At 39.9% G+C, this 24,203-nt stretch overlaps 1 protein-coding gene across 1 annotated transcript; it reads right to left on the bottom strand.

Moving 5' to 3' along the window:
- Positions 1-1,768: 1,768 nt before the first annotated feature.
- On the bottom strand, positions 1,769-16,936 carry vstm2b (V-set and transmembrane domain containing 2B). The gene is made up of 5 exons (XM_030766898.1): positions 16,864-16,936; positions 15,988-16,175; positions 15,151-15,180; positions 14,054-14,462; positions 1,769-1,857 (listed from the first exon to the last, which is right to left on the bottom strand). Exons 1-5 carry the CDS (start codon positions 16,934-16,936, stop codon positions 1,769-1,771), a joined length of 789 nt encoding a protein of 262 aa, XP_030622758.1.
- Positions 16,937-24,203: the final 7,267 nt, after the last annotated feature.

Genomic DNA, 24,203 nt, shown 5'->3' with positions numbered 1-24,203 from the left:
GGAGAGAGTAAACACAATGAATGTCAAAGTTAGAGAGAGGCGGGCTGGTTATATAGTACCTTGCAGCCTTCCATTAAGACAATAGGGGCTCGGGTTGTAAGTAAAAGCAGTAGCTTTCTCATTCATCACGGCTGGTATTTAGGCAGAGCAGATGACAAAAACTCGGGGTGGAGTAGACCAGAGAGAAGTGGAAGAGTTAGAGGCTGCCAGTCCTCAGCGTGCGGTGTCAGTTTTTCCAATGAGATGAACGGCGAGTTCAAAATTTGCTCTGTTTTGTTGGGAATGCTCACGCGAGCGAGGTCTTTCTCTACAGAAATTGTGTCTGCCTAACTGAAAAAAAAAAAAAGAAAAAAAAAGGAAGAAACAGGAAGGCAAACCCCAGGGAGGCAATCGCATAACTCAGCCCAGACTACAGCGACCGTAGCTCAGAAAAACTGTCTGTATCTCTGCTTTTCTCCTGGAGTACCACATGTGGGCTGCACACCTGATTGCACAGAAAGCATCTGGGGAAATATAACCTGAATAGAGCAATGATGAAAAAACTGTTGTTCAATGATTACAAGTATTATTTTTTTTTTTCACTGACCTGGTTTTCCATCTCAGAGGAAAAAAAAGGGCCCAAATAACAACTAAAAACATACATATACAGCGTGTATGTATTAGATTTGGGTCATAACAGATTAGGGTAACAGATTCAGATTATATTAAAGTCTCAGAGAACCATATTACCATGTTTATTAAAAAAAGAAACAAACTTTATTTCAACTTGTGTTGGCAACATATCAATACATTTTTTTTTTCCTTTTTTCTTGTACTTCTGTTTATAAATGGATGTTGTACCTTGATCACCATATTTTTAATAAAAATAAACATTATAGATGGTGACTAACAACAACTATGGTAACGTGTGCCTTTTTTTGATCAAAATATATAAGGTCGCATTTGTATACATTATGAAAAAAAAAAAAAAAAAAACGTTTGAGAAATCAAACTCGTGATGGGAACAAAAACACACAGACTCACACACACTCTCAATAAAAAGAGCTGACGCTGAATAGCCTTGTATCTGACATCTCTGAAATGAAAACATGAATAACTGCTCAACAGTTCATGCAAAAAAACAAAAAACAAAACAATAAAATAAAATAAATACTCCATTATATATATAAAAAAGAAAACATTACTGCAGAACTCTTTTTTTGTTTGATGATGAGAAAAGCAAAAATGAATTCCAGATCTGTACTTTGAATTGAACAGAACATAACAGAAAGGTAATCAAGAACAAGGTGAAAAAATAGTTGTTTGACAAAAAAAAAAAAAAAAAGTCTAAGGAAACGTATAATTCATGTAGTAAAATAAATACAGATAGCCATGCACTCAGCAGGGCAGACACTAGTATTTGGAAACTGGATGCAGCGCTTCGTGTATGTTGTCGTGTGTATGACACAAGGTGTGAAGCTCTAATTTCACATAGACTCTTTTTTTTTTTTTTTTTTTTTAAATCATTTTAATTCATGCTTCTCTTACAATCCATGTTACATCCAGCTGTCAGGCGAGTCTCCCGTAAGTCCGGGAAAGAAGACTCCGCCCCCGCGTTTAGTCTCTCGTTCCTTCCTTCCTCTGAACGCATTTACACTCTTCTCTCTCATTGTTTCATCTCTGTCAGTGGTGTGCCATAACGGTGGATATATTTATATATATTTTCCCTTTGTCGTTTGGTACGTAAGGTGAAACAATGCGGTTGTTGTTGTTGTTTGGTTGAAGTCTCTTAGTGGGCCAACAGGAAGGGGAGGATCCTGTGCAGGATCAGCAGGGTGATATACAGAAGAGGGTCAGTGGTTGTCATGGATCCAGACCCTGGAATAGTACAAAGAAGACGAAGAAGAAAAAAAAAAACAAAAAAAAAAAACAGAGTCAGGGCTTGGATCAAGCATATAACAAATGCAAAATAAAATAACTCAGCATCTTAATAACATTAATTAATGTTAAGATATTTGTAGATGAATTATTGTCTTGATGGAAAGGCTCAAAAGTGAATCAAAGGATGGGTGAATGGGTGGATGGATGGATGAAAGATTGATGGATGGATAAACAAATTTACAGATGACTAAAAGAAAACCTATTCAGGACATGTCCGTCAGGAATTTAATAACGTGTGACAAACTGATATTTAGAGTCTTCCAAACACCCTCCTCAAAGACTAACTGCTCAGTTCTTCTGCTCTAACCTATAAAGCCAGCAGTTCTCTGCTGCCATGTCACAAACACCACTGCAGTCTCCTGAATAACGACCATGAAATAGTGGCAGGTTTCCATGGTGACAATCTAACTGTCTTGGCGCCCAGAGCAAACAAAAGCCCTTGACACAGAGGGTCCTGGCACCTCTCTGTCTTCTCTTTTCTTGAATAACAACGGAAGAGACCAGCGCCCTGCAGGCCATCTTGTCAGCACTGACTAACAAAGGCAGACATGAAAACATAAACAAATCATGACATGAACCCATACAAACAAGCAAACAAAACAAAAATGGAAGCACTTGGACTCACTCACTCACTCACTCACTCACTCACTCACTCACTCTATCTATCTATCTATCTATCTATCTATCTATCTATCTATCTATCTATCTATCTATCTATCTATCTATCTCTCTCTCTCTCTCTCTCTCATTCTCTCATACACACATGCACACACACACACACACACACACACACACACACACACACACACACACATGCAACATGAGTCATTGCTTAACAGGGCTGGGGCAGCTCTGACTTTCTGAGTGTGAAACATCCGTCTGTTTTCCGTGGTTGTGATTTTTCTTACAGACACATCTCGGCACGCACATCTCCACCAACCCTTCCCTCCCTCCCTTTTCCTCCTCTTCAAACAGATGAAGATGGCGTGCAAGCCTGCCTCGTGATAGGAATGCCATGCCATGCCATGCACACAGAACAACAAGAAAGCGCTCAGACCATGTCTTACACAAGCCTCCTGGAGTCCTGCCATATGTCAGGCTGACCCATTAACACAAGTTCACTAAGGTCAAGTAGTCAGTCTCTCTCGCTCTCTCTCTCTCTTTCTTTTTTCTTTTTTTTCAGCCATGAGTAGATGGAAGAAAAGTGCTTTGTTTTCTTGTTATGTTTTTTGATTTCATTGAGTTTGCTACTGCCTTAATCAACCGGACGCATTCGAAGACTCAAGAGGTTTTTAAACCTCACGAACAAACATCCAAAAGACAGCAGTGCACCTCCATATTTCACATTATGCACTAACTGAGTGAATCCAAAGATAGTAGGGACTTAGCTATAGACAAAGAGGTTAAGAGCAAGCAAGTTATAGCAAAGTAATCATTTCTGTGTTTGATGGTTCAGTGAATAAAACATTATACATTCTATGTAGGCTTGTGATGGCATATCATGGAGACACTTCCGCACATCATGAATGTGGCCTTGGTTAAAGTACATTTGGCTTAGGAGTACAGCTAGCCACCACCGTGCATGTTTTAAATGTAGTGCAAGGGAAGCTTTGTTTCACTGACAGATTCATTCATTTGGAATGAATTTTTTTTGCATAGTTTATCAGCTTACATCACACAGCCCAGAGTTGTTTCTGCTACATACTTTCTATCTAACATCTTTCTCTTTCTAGAGTTTCAGTTTTGAGCCACTCAGTGCACTCTTCACATTCTCTGCTTTAGTAATAGATAGATAGATAGATAGAATAAGCTAATGGACATAAGCTCTTGACCTGGTGCACTGCTGCCATAATCACTGGGCCACTGGGCACATGAAGACAATACTCACTAGTTACATGCATATCTGTATTAACCCTGACCTTAATCTATGGGCACGCAACAACCAACAGCAGAATTCCATGCACGTAAAGAAATAAAGTTCAGTGCTATGTTCCATAACTACGTTAAATAATAGTTTTCATGCCTCAGCTCCGAGGCAGCATTCTGTTCTTTCACCCGTAGAAATCTGCTTTCATTAGAACAAAATGTCTGTCTACAGCACACCCACCTTCACATCACAGCCCCCAACAAAGAGCCGGTGCCTCTCTCATGTATTTAATTTCCTCACATTTGAAGACGAACCATAAAATGCTTTTTACAGTTTCTAAATACAATGGATTACACTGAAAGCATTTCGCAGAGTAGCCTTTTCTACGCCGCATGTCTTCTATGCGAGTTAACAAAAATTATAAAAAAAAAAAAAAATTTTAGTCCTGCGGTCTAACAAGACGGTGAATTCGCCGCGCAGTAGAAACAATGAAGAGCACTATCTACCATCTCAGTCCATGTGCTATGCCTGTGATGCAATATGTTTGACTAAATCAGCAAAGGGAAAAAAAATATCTCCCACTAGCACTGGAGATTAAACCTCAATTATGGAAACCAATTAGCCTGTTGTCACCAACAAAAACAGCACACTCCTAATTTATGTCAGCAACTGTCTCTCTGTGTCTCTTATGGATATAAACACCGAAACACACACGCACACAGCCAGTGAGTGAGTGAGTGAGAGAGAGGGAGAGAGAGAGAGAGAGAGAAAGAGAGAGAGAGCTTTATTTGTACTTCACATTTCCTTGCTGTCATATCAATACTGAAAAAAAAAACTGACTATGCATCATCACCCTTATGAAGAGGAATGAAGATCATATTACAATACACTAGAAACTCTAAATCGCTAATAAGAGCTTAATTCAAAACTCAAGTGAAAACCGAGAGACATATCAGGGGCCTCATTCAAACTGGCCTTCTTTGTCTGACTTAGACAGGAAATTCCAGGCAGCCTAGCATGAGAGTGAGGAGAGAGATCACGTCAAGAGTAATTCACGCTGCTAATCCACAGCAACAGCCCTGAAGAAGGACCATACTTTGTCCTTGCCTTTTACAAGAGCCTTTTTTTTCTCTTGTCTCCTAAGGCACCTGCTATAAGAGATCTTCAGCTTGAGAGACATTTGTTATGCCATCATACTGAGAGACAATGTGGGATATCAGGTAATACCCCTGAAAGTTAGCAGACTAGAGAGTTACAGAGCAGGACAATATCAGCTACTCAGGCTATCTATCTATCTGTCCTTCTTTATCTATCTATCTATCTATCTATCTATCTATCTATCTATCTATCTATCTATCTATCTATCTATCTATATGTGTGTGTGTGTGTAAATTTTATAATTATTTATATTATTATTATCATTATTATTATTATTATTATTATCATCATCATTTTTTCATTCTTGTGTTATACTGGGTAATACAAACATCTTTTATTGTTTATGTAATCTACAATCAACAGGATAAATACAGTTAAGAGCACCTAAATACATTGATGTTACATTTAACAATGCAAATGCTAATGGTAAAATAACTGTGAGATAATCTCTGAACAATTTTAGGAGATTCAGTGCTGCAAAATCAACAATCACAAATTTACCTTGAGAATGCTATCATTTTAATCTGATAACACTCTCTAATTTAAGGCTTTAAAAGCTAAAATTGTTTTATGTCATACACCTCAGAGTAGACTTTGCATACAGGTCTGTGATTGAGTACTGATGGTGGTGTTTAATACTCTACATGAGGAACTGGGTTGAACTGAGTTTGAATATTTATCTGGCTGCATTTCATGGACAGAAATCAAAATATATTTAGTCCAAAGCATATGTGCAGTTTCAAACAATTTGAAAATTTGAAAGCTGATATTTGCTAACAACTCAAAGGCTCGGTGAACGAACCAAACTCTTGACAGTCATGGTCACTTATTCAGCACTACCGGTCCACTTAACTTCTTGACAAGATGTTCCTGACATGTTTTTGACAGAAGCGAATTGCTTTGTGTATCACCCAGGCCTTGCCAAAGTTGACTGCTATACCAGAGTCCTCCAAAGTTGCTACGATGAAGAATTGGACATCCACCTGTACACAGCAGTCATACTGATTTAAACAAACAGCTATGACACCTGCTATGACCAAGACTTTTTTTTGCTGAAACTGTCCTTGTCCATTTCATTGTAATTAACAAATAGGAACCAAGCTACAATGCCAAATGAATCACCCTGAGCAGAACTTGTAGCTCTGTCCACTCCAAAGTCCTGTGTGTTTTCTTGTCTCTACCGTGGTTTATAATTCATTTGGAGGTAAAATGTTCTTCATTTAAAGATGGTGGAGAACAATTTAGGACATAATCAAAGAAAAAAAAAAGGCATAAAGATTGATATACACAGAGCATGGAAGCAAAAGAAAGCTTATGTAAACAAAGTTGTGAAGCAGTTGACAACAAAAGACACATTTCAGTTTCATAATGGGGACTATTGACTGCACTGCTCCAACAAAGGTTCAGCACTCATATTGACGGTCGGCTTTGTTCTGCCAGAAACAAATCAAATCTCTGTTTTGTTTTTGTTTTTTTGTTTTTTGGGGGGGGGGGTTTGTTGTTGGTTTTTTTTTTTTTTTTTTTGATAGCGCCAAAGCCTCTGTCAGACCAATGGGACACAAAGAAAAAAAAAAAAAGACCATTTCTGAAGCGATAACTATTTCTGAAACAGTACCAGTTTCTGTATTATTTTAGTGAGCCTTGCACTGTGAAGTCAAAAGCGAACAAAAAGAGGAAAAGAGTTTGCCAAGGCACACCTCCTTCCTTATCGGTTTCAAATTCGAAATCAGGAAATGATGTGAATGACATATTTATTTCTCTTTCTCTCGAACTGTCTCTCCCTATTCCTTTTCCCCTTTCCTTTCCCTCCATGTCCTTTACAGGGTATGCTGAGTTTATCTGTCTGTTTTGCTTGTCTTTGTCTGCAAACTGCTGTCATTTGTCTACAAACTGCTGTCTTTTTTTTCCAGGATATGAATGAGTTTTTTTTTTCTTTCATTCTTTCAGTCTTTATTTCAATCACTGTCTCCACATCTAATGTTCTAATTCCTCACTTCTCTCTCTCTCCCTCTCTCTCTCTCTCTCTCTCCAGTGAGTCATACTTCCATGTAAAATCGAACGGAAAAAGTGCGAAACCTCTTACGCCTTCCTAACAACGTCCCACCACGAGTGAAAAAGAGACGAAACAATTAGCGGTTGCCAGAGAGCTGTGAAGTGCTTCCTACATGCTGATAGCACACCATGATGGAGCATAAAGGCTTACACTCCACATATAAGCACGGTATGCTCCAGCGGTGGCTGAAAAATGGCTAATGTGCTAGCACCGCTACTATTACACTTCACATCTTTCTCACCTGTCAGTTATAATAAGCTCTGAATGGAAATCCTGTCTGCTTCCTGTCAGCTGGGATAGAGTATAATGACTGTCAAATTTTAAAGCAAAATTAGCACACTGTGGCTTTATCCAAAAAAAAAAAAAAAAATGGAATTAAAAACATAATATGTCAAAACTAGGGCAATTTGGTTTGAGCAACACAGGGCATCTGCGATCAATGTGCTCTATTAATGTTTTACAGTTCATTTTACATACATTAAATGCCCCAAAGTATGTTTTCCACACACACGCACACACACACACAAACACACACACACACACACACACACACACACATGCACAGCATTAGATGAGATTAAGACAGCTGTCCAGACCTGGGAAAAAAAACAAAAAACAAGCTTTCAAAAAGATGCTGAGATCACCTAGGGTGGCATGCAAAGCAGTGCATCATGGGAAGGCATTATTAAATAGAGCCTGAGCTGTTGTGCACTGAGGACCATGCCAGAATGTCCTACTTCTTTTCCCCTCTCACTCTATCTCTCTCTTTCTCTCACATGCGTCGTCTCTCTTTCTCTCTCCTTACCTCTCTCTCCTCTGTGCCCGTTTTCTAACCTGCACTCCCCAAATTAAAATAACCTTACCTGCCAAGTTTCTGCTCCCCTGCTACTCAATACCTACACAATGCACTTCATCCCCCCCCCCCCCCCCCCCCCCACACACACACTCTCTCTCTTACCTTTTCCTTTCCCCCCTGTCGCCCTTATACAGACAAAACTGCATTCAACAATTCATTGCCTTACATTCTTATTAGACAGATCTTTTAAGCTCTTATAAAACAATTCCCTCTTCCATTAAACCAAGGGCAACCACCAGCAGCTTAATTATGTAATCAGAAAGGCAATGTTGGTAATATTAAATGAGTTTAAGCATTCATTTAACAAATAATATGATGATGAAGCTATTGGCCATCATCATTGAGAATTAGCACAGCGGACATTAACATTTCATTATGTTCCTGGTCGACGTTAAGAGTCATTCTCTCCCCTAAGCCGGTGCCAGACATTCTTCTGTAGGAGTTGTTAGCTGCTATCAGAAAGACTTGTTTTTGACGAGTTGTTTTTCTTCACGTTGGGGGAACTGGTGGGACCTCTGTCCCTGCGGAGAATCGGGAGTGTTTATCTGCTCTCCCCAGTGAGGATACACACACACACACACACACACACACACACACACACACATACACACAACACATAACTCACACATCACTGTTGGAAAAAAGAACAGCAAAAGCGAGAGGCAATTTGAGACACCTGACAGCACGCGGAGGGCTCGGCTTATCAGCTCGATGCCCACGGCATTCCGCTTTAATAGTAATTGTTTCTGCCACTCAGCAAGATGACATTGCGGAAAAGTGACAGATGCACACGTTTGTCAGAGAGGAAGGAGGGATGTCTACTTTTTTTTTTTTTGCTTACCACCCATTCTGTCTCCCTCTCTCTCTCTCTCTCTCTCTCTCTCTCTGTTGGCCAGGACTGAGAAGGGCAATCTTTCAAATGTGCCATAGCACTCTTTAACCTTCACAGTCCCATGACAGATTTGCTTAGAGGCTAACTTAGGCCGAGGAAAAAAAAACAAAAAAAAAAACAATAATGAGCAAAAAAAAAAAAAAGAAGCCAGCGAAGTCGAGATAAATTCTGGATCTCTTTGTCCATGTGAAAGTGTCAGGGCAGTATTTCACCAGACTCATGATAATGGCTTGATCAGATGACACTCTTTCTTCTCAGTGTCAAAATATACGAGTAACCCTGAACAAATGTGAAGACATTATTCTCCACTGTGCTAATGACACAGACAAAAAAATTGACTTTGACAAGGAAAAATCAAGAATAAATTGAAATTTGGGAATGTCAGTCGTTTTTTTTTTTTTTTTTGTTATTAATCATAACAGCTTTAGGGTCCAAAAATTATTATTCCACTAAGTATAGATCGGAAAATTCAATTAAATCAATAGCTTAACAAACTCGACTCTCATTTCTTTTGGACTACAAAAAAAAAAAAAAGCCATGAAAAAAGTTATTTCATTTTCCGGTTAATATATTTTGAGGCCTGGGGCAGAGATTGTAAAGATGATACTTTTCATTACCCACATAAATCTTGCAACTGCTACATAGCCTCATAGTGATGTCCTAAAAATAACGCTTTGGAAATAAAACTGGATAAATTCCACAGGTCCTCTTTAGTGATCAATGAAAAAAGACATTTATGGATCAATATGTTATGTATTTTCTCCAGAACAAGTAAGCATCTCGGTCAGAAATTAAGCCAACGTAACATGGACCTTAACCACACAGTATCATTTTCCACTCCTGATCAAAATGCCTCGGCAATGGAAATTTCCTCTGTTTTTGTTTTAGAGGCAGCTAATCAATGACCACGAAAGCCCTAGTAAATACGACTAATTTTACATTGGGAGAGAGAGAGAGAGAATAGGAGAAAGAAAGACTGAGAGGGAGAGAGAGAGAGAGAGAGAGAGAGAGAGAGAGAGAGAGATGGGCAGGAGCACACACACTGAGGAGGATCAGTGTATTGGCCCTTGTAATGTCCGGCCTGCTCGCCAAATGGCCGCCACCATCTCACTTCACTAAAGAGCGTGCTGGCAAGCGTATGCACAAACACACACACACACACACACACACACACACACTTTGTGCCAGGCGTAGCTGAGCCCGTTTAACCCACTCCAGACATCTCGACTATAAACATGAGATCACGGCTTTACGCTATCTGACGCCAAAATATCAGTCTTTTTGTATGCTGTGTATTGACTACATATTAATATACAACAATTTCATTGATAGCTGTCAAACCTGACTGTTCCTTTTATTATGTGCTGTATATATCCTGGGTAGTTTAACTGGGGCAAAAATGGAAAATATATGATCTATGCTACTGAGTGGTAGTAACAGCATATGATGAAGTTATAATCAAAGGTTGAGTGAAATCATGTTATTCTGATGCTCAACATAGAAAATTGTAGTGTGTAAAACATACCAGCATATGTTCCACACTCCAAATACGTCCAATAAATCTATAAAGTCTTCTAAATTAATCTAAATCATTTTGTTTACAAGCAGTACTTTCATTTTTCTTAGTAAAAGGGATAAAAACAACACCAGAGAGCTGAGCTGTTGACTTCTTTTCTTAATCAGAGAAATACAGCACCAAAAAAACATGTAAAAGTGAATGTACAAAAAAAATAAGCTTTATATGAATATGATATTACTCAGCAGTTATGTACTGATACATTGACAGAAAACAGCAATGCAGTGCATTAAACTTAATAGTTTGAATCAACGGGCGAGCAAAAATTCTTTTGAAGCTAAATGAATTTGTTTGTAAAGAAAAGACTATTTTCCACTCAAACAACTTTTAATCTATGATTAAAAATTAGTCATAAATGTTTTTGTGTATCAGTAGTTCTAACATTTGGAAATGGAGAAAGCAGTAACCCAAACACTTTCTAAGTAGCATGACGTTAATGTAAACTACATCTGAGCTTCAGCTATGATTTCGTTGCAAATTACACACATTTTACCTCAACCATAGATAAAGGACAGACAGCTCATCTCAGCAAAGAAATATTTGGAAACATTTAGACTTTTTTTCAAAACAAATTAAGGTTATGTGCCATTTCTCAAATGCATTTGCAAGTAAAATGAACAGAAAATTGCATTTCATCTATTTTCTTATCTTAACCTTGTTCTATCTTCCTGACATCTTTAATCTGAATCTGTTTTTGAACAAGCAAAGTCTCTTTGTGAACTTTTAGAAATAAGCTGGATTCCCATGAATAAATCTAACTGAAGTAGATAGTTTTACACTACCATCTACTTAAATATTTAAAACTGAAAGTTTTATTTTGTTTTGTTTTTTAGACGTTTTTACATATCTGTAATGCTTACAGACTGTAGGGTTATGTAAGATATAACAGAAACACAGGCAGAGGAATTGAAAACGCACCGAAGACACAATCATAATCTCCCTTATTACCAAGGGAACAGTTCCAGAGACTGTTCCCTCCTTCTGTTCTATAGCAAGGGGGGGATTCCTTCCCATGTTTGCTGTTCCCTCCTTCTGTTCCACAGCAAGGGGGATTTCCTTGCCATGTTTGCTGTGCTTGAGGAACTTTGATGCAAGACAAGTAAACTTATCCCTGTTGTTCCAAGGAACTGTGGAATATGCATAATGTAAATGATTTCGCATCAAAGGAATGAAAGTGACAAGCAAATGAAATGAACTGTTTCATTTTGTGTTGTTTTATTTGTAACACTGTGCCCTGAGAAATATTTGATCTGTCTGATAACATGTTTGGACTTTCTTTGATTATAAAAAGGGAAAAGAATGGTTATTCTAGGAAATTGGTGTCAGTGACAGTTCCCCTGTCTGCTTTTGTGTACATCATAGTCCACACTTCTCTCTTCTTGGTCATTAATTCTTGTAGCCTATTTTGTCATTAATTGTAAATTGTTGCCTACTGAAGTAAACCATTGCCTTTTGGAGAGTTAATTTCTCTTGAATAATATACTGATTAGGTATTTAGCAACTCTTGTATCACCTTAAGCTGTTATTGTCTTTAACTTTTTCTACATAGCAGTAGCACTCTGTTAGTCTCTGAGAATAAATGCAGTTTTCATCAGCCAAAATGTGTCTTGGAGAACCTTTCTGTAAGGTATCAGTTATTTAAATGCCTCCACATTAATTAAGGGGTTATTTTAAAAAACATATAGAATTACTGGCCTGCATTTCTGTGGGTGCAGCTGTTCAAAGACAGACAATTGGTCAAGTACATGCTGTACATTGAGTTAATTCTAACAAATTAGGAAAATTATGTCTGGACAACACAAGACAATACAAAGGTATAGGCGGTCTCATTTGTTCTTCCAGATTCACCTGTTAAATGGTACACTTTCAATCAGTCAGTTCAACTCAGTTCTTACAGTAAGCTATGTTGTAAACTGGACTTACAGCATTCAATATACACTTGCCAAACATTTTATTTGAGAATCTGCAACCAGTGATACCTTTGTATCCTTGGTCAGAGTATGGGTTTAATATAGTACATATGGACTAGAATTGCATACACCCTGCAGTGGTTCTGCAATACAATAACCAAAAAAATGAATTTCACATGATAATATTTGAGCAAGCAAGTAAACCAGCACTCATGTCAGCTGATTAGTTTCAATTAGTTTCCAATTCTTAAGTGGATATTTAGAGTCAATATCCACAAACAACAAGATCTTGAGAGAAATTACAGCAGACTCCTTTCAACTTAATGTTACTTATGTTGCTTACTAACAAATGGGTACAACTATTCTTTGATTATGATTCTTTTTAAATAACTTGGATGTCTTGATTTCAAATGCTAAATATGGTTGTCTGGGGTCCCAGCTTTACCAATGATGTATTTTTTTTGTTCACCTCAGAGAATGTCTGCAGATAAGATATTTGACTGAGGGGAACCAGTAACTTGGCCTCTTCATTCTTCTGCTTCTAAATTTAAGCCACCACTGGGACAAACCTCCTAAAGCCAGCCCATCACACAGGGGACTAAGATCTTTAGATGGAGCCAGCAGCTAAAGCTAACACACAACGAGCACCTCCTGGGTGCTAAGCTTGAGTTTGGACTCTCTTGTGTAATCCTCCTCTTCATCTAGCCCCAGGAGTCACTCCCCAGTAAGAAAGCAACATGGCATTGTCAAATCCTCACTGAAATCCCCCAATAAAAAGGAGCTGTGACCCTGAGGGCAGAGTGGAGGAGATGCAGTCATCTCTCTATCAAAGATAACTCTTCTCTAACCCTCTGTGACAAAGCGCTAGTGGAGAGGTGAAAGAGGTCAATGTGAAAGACAGAGGGAAAGCAACTATGAGTTGCTGTTTCTCCTTCAGACAGATGTATTATGTCACTCTCATTCTATCTGTCAACCTTCTCCTTTATTGCTCTAATATGCACAAGCATCCAATACATGCAGGTAACGAAACAGAAAGACACACACACACACAGAGCGAGCAAGCGAGAGAGAGGGAGAGAGAGAGAGAGAGAGAGAGAGAGAGAGAGAGAGAGAGAGAGAGAGAGAGAGAGAGCATTATCTTTCAGATCAACTACTCAATCAGCAGATGTGCGTGTGTTACAGCACAAAACGGTAAATTAAGTTTTCCGACGGAGAATGTCGGATTATTCAAAGACGCGCTACATCGATCGGCCTGGCACAGTTTACCCCGGTGCTAATTCTTCAGCAGAGGAATTGCTAGGCAAAATCACATCTTCATGAAGACAATAAACGTACGTCTCTACGAATACACCTCCTATATTTCATACATCTCTTAACAAATCGCTGCAGAAAGAAAGGGCACTTGCAGAACGTGGCAACAAACAGTGCGTTGGAGCTTAACATGACTGTAGCCTATATAGGCCAAAACCCCAGGAAACTGCCTACTAAGAGTATTTGATCAAAACAGGAAATGATACATATTAGAGGCCGAGCTGGTGTTACTGACTCCTCCAGGAAATCAAACATTTTGTCATTGTCTCTCGTCTGCGAACGGGCTGATTATTAAAATGGATCCTCTTTGTTGTTCGACAACGTGTGCTTATAAGAAAATAATAAATTAAAAAAAGAGACATGTACAGCGTTGCATCCCGAGTTTTCAGCTAACATCTAACTAGTAAAAGTAGTACGTTAATATGCAGAAAAAGAAAGCCAACCAACAAAGCAAGTAATTTTACACTCCCCTTCAGCGCCACTAGGTGCCACTATTGTACTTCCACTCACCGGCTCCGTGCTGCTGTCGGAGGATAGACGCATTGCCAGGCCGCGGCGAAGCCGAGGACTTTGCTGCAGAGGCGGTTGTTGTTGTTGAGACAGGGACAGGGCCTATGCCGATCGGAGGAGGCAGACGGGGCTTTCCCTGACCCTGACCCTGAGCCGGCTCAGAGGTGGCCCGTCCGCCTACGCCAGTGTTGCTATTCCGCGACGGCCACCGATTCTGGATATGAGACACGGCCTCCTCGGCCACCATGCCGTCACGCGGTGTCACCCGTAAAGTGGCCTGGACCTTGAATTCCTGAGTCTCGTCGGAGTACAGATCCGAAACACGGCACTCATACACACCTTCATCCTCTTTACGCACGTTGGAGAGACTAAGTTTATGAGAAATGGCGTTGCCCTGTACTCTCACGGTCTGTGGGAGAAGGAGCAATACATAGGAAGATCAGTTTGGTCGCTGCATGTCTTGCAATCAGGGTATAGTTTACAGTTAAAAGAAAAAGGACAACAGAGTGCATATTTGTCATGAGGTCAAATAAATTGAATTGGTCTTCAATAAAGTAGTACTTCATTTTGGACAGGGAAACTGACACGAAACTTTATCACGGGTTCACCGCCGTGTATTAAGTACTATAATAACCAAGAATTTCGACACAGGCAGTCACTTTTACTAAATGTATCATTTTCCGTGCACCTAGCTGTTAGAAGCAGAAACTCTCTCGTTTGCAGTTATCCCCGCACAATAGGCTGTCGTCTAAATATATTTAGTGCATGTACTGTCTCGTGTAAAAGGCAATTACAAATTAGCAATCAACTGTATTAATGGGTGTTACTTCAATCTGATCAGCAAAAGTCTGCTTGTAAGAATTACTCTTTCCTTGAAACTGATATGGATAATCGCGAGCCATTATGCTCATTAATGATCGAGTCCTGTCTTTTTTATCATCGGGCATGAAATTATGTCCTACTTAAAGTACTTAAATAAAACGTATTTGAACGGTTGAACAGTTGACAGGATCTGCAAGGGTCATTTTAAATACCTGCTTTTACAGCTGTCATCACATGAGTTAACTTGATCTAATTCACATTTAAAAGTTACTTACGCTTATCTTCGTGGCGTCTCTGGGGGCAACCTGTCAATAAAACACCAGAAACAATTTTAGAAGGTCAGAAACAAAAATGTGAAAATTGCGTAAAGTATGAATCACAACATTAAATCTGCATATAATATGAACCATACTGTGATATGAACAATATCCTTAAAAGGGGATGAAATGCCTCCTTGAGTTTGTAACAACTACTCGCTATGGAGGTAGCAGCACCATGGACAGCAACAGTTGAACCTCCACCCCCACCCTCGTCTCCTCTGCACAAGCAGGAGTTTTCGAAAGATATTCTAACACTTCCGGCTGAAATATTGAGTCACCTTCCACGTCACACTATTATCACAGACATCATGAGGCCTATTTATGAACATCTGGACATGCAGAGGCGGTAAGCGCGCCACCAATTCCACTGTAATCCGTGCGTTCTTCCAGGCTTAGTGCTGTGGGCACTTTACGCGGCATGCATAAGAACCACCCCTGATTTCATTTTAAAGCCCAACAAGTGCCCTTTGTACAATTAGACATCAGAGCACCGCGCCCCTACTCCCACCCCTTCCTTCCAACACATACACCCACACACATCCCTAGTCGATGCTAAAGTTTCACTACCTCTAATCGACCCCTCCGCTCCCTTAATCGAGAGCACTTATTACAAAGATCCATCGGGGCCTGTGGGAAGTGCTTTGGCGCATCAGTGTTAACACAAAGACGCAATCCACTGCGGCCGCCCGAGAGGCCAGTGATCCGTTTATCTTTTTCACTTTTTGGTGCAAATACCGTCGTCGGGTCTTTGTCGGAAGTTCCAGACAAAAGGTTCGGTCAAGCCTATTTTACCTTAGCTCTATTGGCTGGTGCACTAATTTGTAGTTCATGTGCGATTTCCCTTGGAGCTGCCTCCTTCAGGTACCACCACTGGATCTCCAAGGAGAATGGAGAAGAACCAACAGCCCGAAAGGCGCACGGCATCTCGATGTCCTCCCCCTCTCCCACAGTCACATCTTTGGGCACTTCAGTAAATGTGGCTGATGTAGAAAGAAAACAAACAGTGCTAGTGGTTAACTGGAAACACAACCAATGAAGAAACTGAGCAGTAGCTTACATTTATTTCTGAATCACGGAAAAGCAGAGGAAAGCTTGTCTGTAAAAGACAAGGCTGAGAATACTATTTTCATGAAAGGTAATGAAGTGGTATTACTTTCATTTAACAATGTCGTCTGAGATATCTGCGTGTGAAAAGTTATTTATTTATTATTTTGTGCACTATGCTTGCCAAACAATCAGAGTAAAACACTGAGGGAGTGATTATAGTCTTAAAATTTGCATTGGGTCCATTTCCATTCCTATTTCGCATTTTGCACAGTGGGAGTTTAATGTAATGTGCACATACAGACTTCTCTCCTTAATGTCTGCGCTTTAAATAGGCTGATTTATTTTTTTACACATGTACGAAAAATGATTGATTAAATGTACCATCGGAGAGCGCACTGAAAAGCTACAGTGTAAATCTATAAGTAATGAAATAAAACATGCATAAACCAATTCTCTACCTTAAATTAATCGAATTATAAAACACATCATTTAAAATATTATACAAAGGGAGACAAGTTACCAAATACCCAAGCTCTCCGCGTTAGACCCCTTCACAGAGGTACGTAATATGGGAAACATTGGGCAAAGCAGTGACAGCAACGATTGATCAAGTTTACTCACCATTTACATAGAATAGCAGGGGCGCATTAAGAATCAGATAGTAAAGGACACCGAAGAGTCCCCGTTTTTCCATGTCATAAATACGGTGATTAGATTAAGGAGGGAGTGAACACGGTCATTTGACCAAAGATAAATCGCTTATTTCATCAACATTTTCATTAATTCAGTGAAGTGTCAGGTCTTTAAATTAAGTTTTTTTCCCCTCCAAATGTAGAAGGCAGGTTTGAAATTCCACAATGAGGTACTCCAAAACGATGCTGCGTGGGTCAGTTAAAATATACAATCCAAAAGTGCCGTCCAGAATACCCCTTTTAAACGAATATGTATGTTCTGCGGAATTTTTATATATATATGTATATTTCTATTATCCTTTTGCGATATGGGCTCCTTTATTTCCCGATTTGTTTCATGTCGTGGCGCAACTTCTTTTCAGCATTAAGAGACCTGCAAATTCTGTTCTCCACAAAAATGGAAGATTTCCCGGGCTTGTCTCCACCACCCATCACAAAACCATCCTTTGTCCACTTCCCAAAAACACAAGACCCGACACTCAAAGTAAGGCTTTTGAGAGGCGACGGCAGCAACAGAAGCAACAGCAGTACCTAAGAGCTGGAGGATCAGTCGATTGTTCCCGTTTGTGCCACCGGAACTCTCTGCTCGGTGTATGAGCGCATAGCACCAAGGAGGCGCTTTGGCATTTCCAAACCCACGAGCTCTGCGTGCGCGCGCGATACAGCTACCACTGACAGACTGCTCTGACGAGCTCTGGAAACGCACCAACCTTCTTCCCCCACTGTCTCTCAAATCAGCATACGGCTCAACCTATGAGGGGAAATCTCTCAAGCTGACGTCCACGCCAAATGCTCGCCCTGAAAACATAGAGAATAGGGGTGTTTAATATTATTCTTTTTTCCTTCTCTCTTTCTCCAAGATAAACGAGTGACCCGTTAAGGCAACCAAGCCGCAGTCGTGCCAACAAGAAAGGTTTCATTTAACGGAAAACACGCCACTACCGCAGATTAATCCACCCCCATCCGCAGCTCATAACTGCCATGTGTCCGTCAGCCTCCGGTACTAAAATCGCCGAGGTAATCTGCACTCCCCGAACAGACAGTAAATGCTATAATTCAGATTAAAACCCAATAGGCACTTAACCACTGCAGTTTAGTGTAGCATACTGTAGAGTCCCAAAACAAGGACTCTAAAGACTCAGAACACTGTTATGAACATTAAATTTGAGAGATTTGCCAACCCGTCACTCTCCGCTCCGCTTTGTTCAATTTGTCACTCGATAATACGCAAGTTAGCGTATTTATTTTAAGATGAATTCAGAAAACGAAGAACGTGTCTGTTCAGTTGACCGTGAGGCACTTTAGCGCCCCAGTGTTGCAGTGCTGCCGTTAGGTCGTGAGATCTTGCCAAACAAATGAAACACTTCCCGCCTCAGACAGCCAGAGGCCACACAGTGTTTACATGAACCCCTGTCATTTAGAGATTTGGATTTAATGAATATTGTATTCACGCATTTGCAATGGATCAGTGAAATGTTCACTGAAATGTCTTTTTTGGCGAGAGGGAAATGTTGACATGCTGGTTTGTGCTCTGCTGTCAAAGATGAAAGCAGGCTTGCATTTGAATTCTTGTGCATATCCAATATGCATGAATACAAATAGTGGACACAAAAGCATGTACCACACATACATGCAACAGTACGCACTAATATATCCACATCAACAGATGTGTACCACTTTTGGAACGACACAAATACACACACACACACACACACACACACACACACACACACAGACACACACAGACACACACACAAACAGAGTCATTCCCACACACAGACGTGCATAGCAGTGTAGATGAGTTGGCTGAGCTGGGCGGATGTGTGACTGCGTTGAGGCTCTAATCCAGCGCTCTCCCTTGAGCCTGAGGCTGGAGCAGTGGGCTGCTCCTCTGGCTGCATCCTAAACATGGCCCTCCCAGCTGCCTGCCAATAATGCAGTACTTGTTCAACGCCAACCCTGCCATTAGCACTACACCGAGAGAGAGAGAGAGAGAGAGAGAGTGAGAGAGAGAGAGAGAGAGAGAGACAGAGTGAGAGCGAGAGCGAGAGAGAGAGAGAGAGAGAGAGAGTGAGAGCGAGAGAGAGAGAGAGAGAGAGGAGCTAAGAAATTAGGTCTTTTTAGCCACAGTTTTTATGAAGGCAATAGAGTAAGAATGTGCAAGTATGTGTTTCAGGTTCTGAGAGAGAGAGAGAGAGAGAGAGAGAGAGGGAGAAGGAGGGAGAGGGAGAAGGAAACAAAGAGAGAAATAAAGAGAGCAGATTTAACAAAAGGGGGATCTATAGATCAGGTAGATACTCCTCCATCCACAGTTGAACAATAAAGCTAAATACATTTTGGCCAAGGTTAACTCAGGAGGCTCTCTCTGAGATTTTTATCCTCCTCCCTCCTCCTTCCCTCTCCCTCCCTCTGTTTTTTTTTTGTCTTCCAGAGAAAGCCTCAGTGGCTGTTTGCCCTTGAAGAGGAGGCTGGTTTTAAAACTCCAAGGTATTTACCTCTCATTGGCACATCATTCTACCTTTATACATGTGCACACACACACACACACACACACACACACACACACGCACACAAGCAAAAATACATATAGTTACACACACACACACACAGACACACACACACACACATACACACACACACTCATGTGCTTACACGCACATGGAATTCATTTGTCCGTTTTTTATTTTTTTGATATTTTAATAAAATACAGAAACATTGATCGGCGCTATTTCACTGTAAAACCGTCTACTGTGTTGCAGCGAATCACTCTGACATATTGGACGTTCAGCTGAAATACCAAAAGGACAGTGTGGATGGCTCAATAACAGCACCTCTGCTTGCACTGGGGAGCGCATTCTCTCAGACGGATAAGAGGGAGGAGATCTCAATCATTTAGCTCCAGGCCCTTGCCACTGCAGCTAGAGACCCATCTCATCTGTACTCGCTTTTTACAAAGGACTGACCCCTTCCGCGAGTTCATTGATCAGTGCGTCGATAGCTGTCATCCTTCAGGGTGTAAGCCAACTCCATTCTTCAAACTTTATGACCAGTAGATACGTGGTAGCTCCTTTCTACCTCTTATAAGTGTTTAATGGTTTTCCAGGCATCTGTACTGACTGTTTTGGTTGGACTGGCAATGAGATGTGTTATACATGCTTATTAACATGTTGATAATGTGTAAAATCTGTTACTCTACACAGAAGTGTCACGTTTTGGATTACAGGAGTGGGTTGCTAATGGGTAATCTTTGTTCAGTTTTGTTTCTGACAGGTTCTATCACCAAATGTTATGACCGAGTTGGTATCAAACGTTAATGATTTTTCAAAGGCTGTTTACATTCTAAAAAATTTTAGCATTCCAACAAACTTATCAACAGTATTATATTTCACCCCCTCCTGAGCACATGAAAACTGTTTCCTTGAATGCTTTTTGGAACACACAAGGAAAAAAAAAAAAAACCTGAAAAATTCCTCCTTTTGTTCCCCATGTTTATTTAAATGAATGTATTTGCTTTTAGTTATTTGGTTTACTGGTGTTTTCTTGTGTGAGGGGAATCCTTTTCACATTTTTTGTGATGTTTTGTGTTGTTCAGGAATCGATGACTATGAGTTATTGAGAAGTTAGCTAGAAGTCTACAGAGGCTGAGCTAACCAGTTATCTGAATGCGGAGAAGAGGAGAGTTCTCTAATTCATGAGTTGAGAGATGTGATTTCAGTGCGCATGACAAAGTCTGCCACAGCTCTATAATGCATCTTAAAACAACACCGATGAAGGCATCGCTGCTCTCCTCTCCCCAATGCGTCATGATCCCCATCTTTTCCAACATTCATGCATCAGTGAGTGTCTTTGATGTACCTCATGTATGCCTTTTTGTTCTAAATATATATATAATCAGAACTACTTTCCCCTCAACAACTAAGCACTGTCTAATATTAGAATTGATCTCTCTTAACCACCATCACCTCATCTAGTAATCACAGTCTTCATGTTAAATTATGTGAGCGCTTTATTGGACACTAAAGACTGGAAGCTTGTCTGACTAACATGTGATTACTAATTCATATTGGATTATGATTGTCTTCAGATAATAAATGCAATGTACAGAATGAAGTAACAAAAAAGTAATGGCATATTGGTGCAATTCACAAAAATGAGGATGTATAGTAAAAAACAAAACAAAAACAAAAATCAAAAGAACAGCTGAATAAAGAGGATGAACACTATAAAATCAGTCACTAATCCTCTCCAACATTTAAGGAGCCAAAATGTCAATTTTATTGAATAACAACTGAATTTGAAAATAGGTTAGTTCACAGTATGCCTGTCAGGATTTTAAAGAAAAGAAACTCATTGAGTATCATTGAGGGAGTCTGGACACAGTGTTTTGGAGTGGAGGCTTGTTGTCGGAAACTGTAACGATGGGTTGAGTTCACTATGACGGAAACCTCAGTGAAAGGCAAGCTCGTTCAGGTAGATATTTTAGTATGCACACCTCACACTTATGTTAATAGTTATGATTGTGATATTAGCTTATGGTTATTGATTATTCATTTTGGAAGATGCCAGACATATTTGAGGAAGGACCATTTGCCGGTCTGGGGCCTGAAATGTCTAACAATAATTCTGAATCTCAAATGCTTTCTCATTGATTTCCGCTCTTTCTGTTCCTTCCCCTCCTCCACTCCACCACCCCCTTCCCCCCCCTTTTTTAACCACCATTCTTCCCCATCAACCTTTCAGATAATTGAGCCATTATGAATTTTTTTGAGGGATGAATTAGTGTCTGAAAGCTTATCAACTGAATAAACTGATGAACCATTTTAAAATACACTGACCTTGGGTGAAAAGAGTTGTCCCTATTAGCTGCTATGGCAGAGACAGTGATAAAATGCACCGAGGCCCCTTTACCAAGTTTATAAATCTGAAAAATCTTAATAGGTTCCATTAGAAAGGCTATGCTACACAAAGGATAAATCTTTTGATTCAAATGAAGTCATTTTATATTTTCTTAAGAGGGGAAAAAAAACAGTTCTGTCCATTTTTTGCTTTAGTGAGAAAAGGGATTTTTTTTTTTTTTTTAACCTTGTGGCGTTCCCTGAAACAAACCTGCAGAACCTTGTTCTATATTCCAACCCAGATCTCTCCAAATTCAATTTATTTACCTCATATTGGACAATACAAATCCTAGACCGTGTGTCCCTCTTTCAGATTTCATTGTTACATTTAAAACAGAGTGAAATAGAAAGGTGGAGCTAGAAAAAAATCAATTTATCTCCTTGTGTATGTGTCTTTGTAACATGAGCTTTGCTCTGGAAGAGAGACTGAGGTAATAATTTTGAAGTGTCACACATCTCAACCATGCCTTGTATCTGTGAGGGTCTACTCTCCCTTTGTCATGCAGAATTGAACAACCGTGCTCTCTCAGCTGTGGTGGGCTTGTTCTTTATTGAAATCAGTGGAAAAGCACCTCAGCAACAATCAGACAACAGCGTAATTTCTCTGTGTGACACATACTGATTTATTTTGTTTGCGTCCACCTGCAGACCACGGAATCGCAACCAGATCAGAGTATGGTGGTGTGTGTGTATGTGTGTGTGTGTGTGTGTGTGTGTGTGTGTGTCTGTGTGTGTGTGCGTGTAGGCATTCATGCATACAATGTGTATTATAATGTATAATGTAAGTCTTTCAAAAAGACATTATTCTAGAAGTCTGCCAGTTAGTTATCTGAGGGTGCTTGAGAGATTGTTGATATATTTTATCTTTAGAAAACAGAAAGCAGCTGCAAGTACATAATGCAATGTAATTAAAAAAGACCATTTAAAAAACAGTACATCATTAGTAGAGACAGATACATGCTGACCTAGAAGACAATGACAAAAACAAAGACTTTGGTATTTATCCAGCTTGAGTAGACTGACCACTGAATCTTAGAATGTAACTGAAAATGTAGTTCTTATTTTGATGTTTTCTTACATTATAAAATAGCTCCCCACCCCCCAAAGACATTCTCCTTAAATATACGATTTCCTGCATAATTTGTTGGATGCTCCTCAGATTCATTTGTTAACCCAAACTGTTGAGTTATTTTTAGAATCAGCAAACGAATCTCCTTCTAAACCTAAGAGCTTTGGTCTAGCCCTGCTGTACGTGCTTAGCTTCAGAAACATCCTACATTCGTTTCTGCAGGCCTGCCAAAGAGAGGCTGATTCACATTTCACCCATCTACTGATTAATATTTATTAATGATAGCATTATAGAGACATTCAGCTAAAGAGACAGTGTGTTTGCAAATTGTTTTAATATTCTCAGTGATCTAATCATGGGTGTAACAATATATCCCATACATATTCAGAACACAGTTGATGCAAGAGGGAGCATTAGAATAGCATGCAATCCTCTCCTGTCACACTAGATATGAATAAGCCAGTGACACTACTGGGATGTACATTATAATAGGATGAGGGGATATCTGCTGTTTCCTGTTTCCTCTCAGCATGCCTGAAATCTGTAACTTAGATTCTTTGGATCGAAAATGAAATGATATTATATTTCTGATCCTTCATACAATGGAGAGGTGGGGGGGGGGAGTAAGAGAGAAAGGGATTTAAAGAGAGAGGAAAGGGAAAGAAGAAACAGATGAGATGGTGAGTCAGAATTTTTTTTTTTAATAAAGCATAGGTGCTGCTTTTTTTTTTTTTTTTTTTTCATCTAAAAACCTCTACCAAGCGCTTTTATGAGCCACTGTCACGCAGCTGATGGTTCTAGCGGTGGTGAAAGGGGTCATCCATTCGATGAAGCAGTGCTTGGGTAGTGAACACAAGCAGAGACTGAAGCTCTGTTCACCGCACAGCTCCTCACAGGCCTTAAATTACCATGCTTAAACGAGGGAAGAGGGAGAGAGAGCCAGCATCCTGCTGTGAGATCCGTAATCATCCAAAATAATGGGTGGCCAGGGTGGAGAAGCACACACTGACATCAAGAGAGAGGGAGACGGGCTGGAGAGAAAGAGAAAGGGACATAAATTAATAATAAAAAAAAGAAGCAACTGCTCCTCCATCTCTCACTTTCTCTCTCTCTGCCTTTCGGTTGAGCTTTGACACGTCTCTAAATTGCATTTAGTGGGTCTGCATTTGGGTGTGACTTTAAAACAGCAAATTTTAACAGAAGCTGAGGGGAGAGAATAAAGTGGTTTTTCACTCTCTGAAAGCTGGGCACGATGTTTAAACCGTACCATATAATTTTCTGCCCACGTGGTCACAATTAACAACT

Source organism: Chanos chanos, chromosome 2 (assembly GCF_902362185.1).
Source record: "Chanos chanos chromosome 2, fChaCha1.1, whole genome shotgun sequence".
NCBI lineage: Eukaryota > Metazoa > Chordata > Actinopteri > Gonorynchiformes > Chanidae > Chanos > Chanos chanos.
This window is presented reverse-complemented; position numbering and strand designations above follow the sequence as displayed.

Bases quoted from the DNA above. Each gene is read 5' to 3' on its own strand.
- vstm2b (XM_030766898.1), bottom strand. From the start codon at position 16,936: ATGGAAAAACGGGGACTCTTCGGTGTCCTTTACTATCTGATTCTTAAT. The intron at 15,181-15,987 runs GTAAAATAGGCT...TTTTATTGACAG, and splicing joins CACCAGCCAATAGAGCTAAG to GTTGCCCCCAGAGACGCCAC. The intron at 1,858-14,053 runs GTGAGTGGAAGT...GTACTATTCCAG, and splicing joins CCGACAGCAGCACGGAGCCG to GGTCTGGATCCATGACAACC.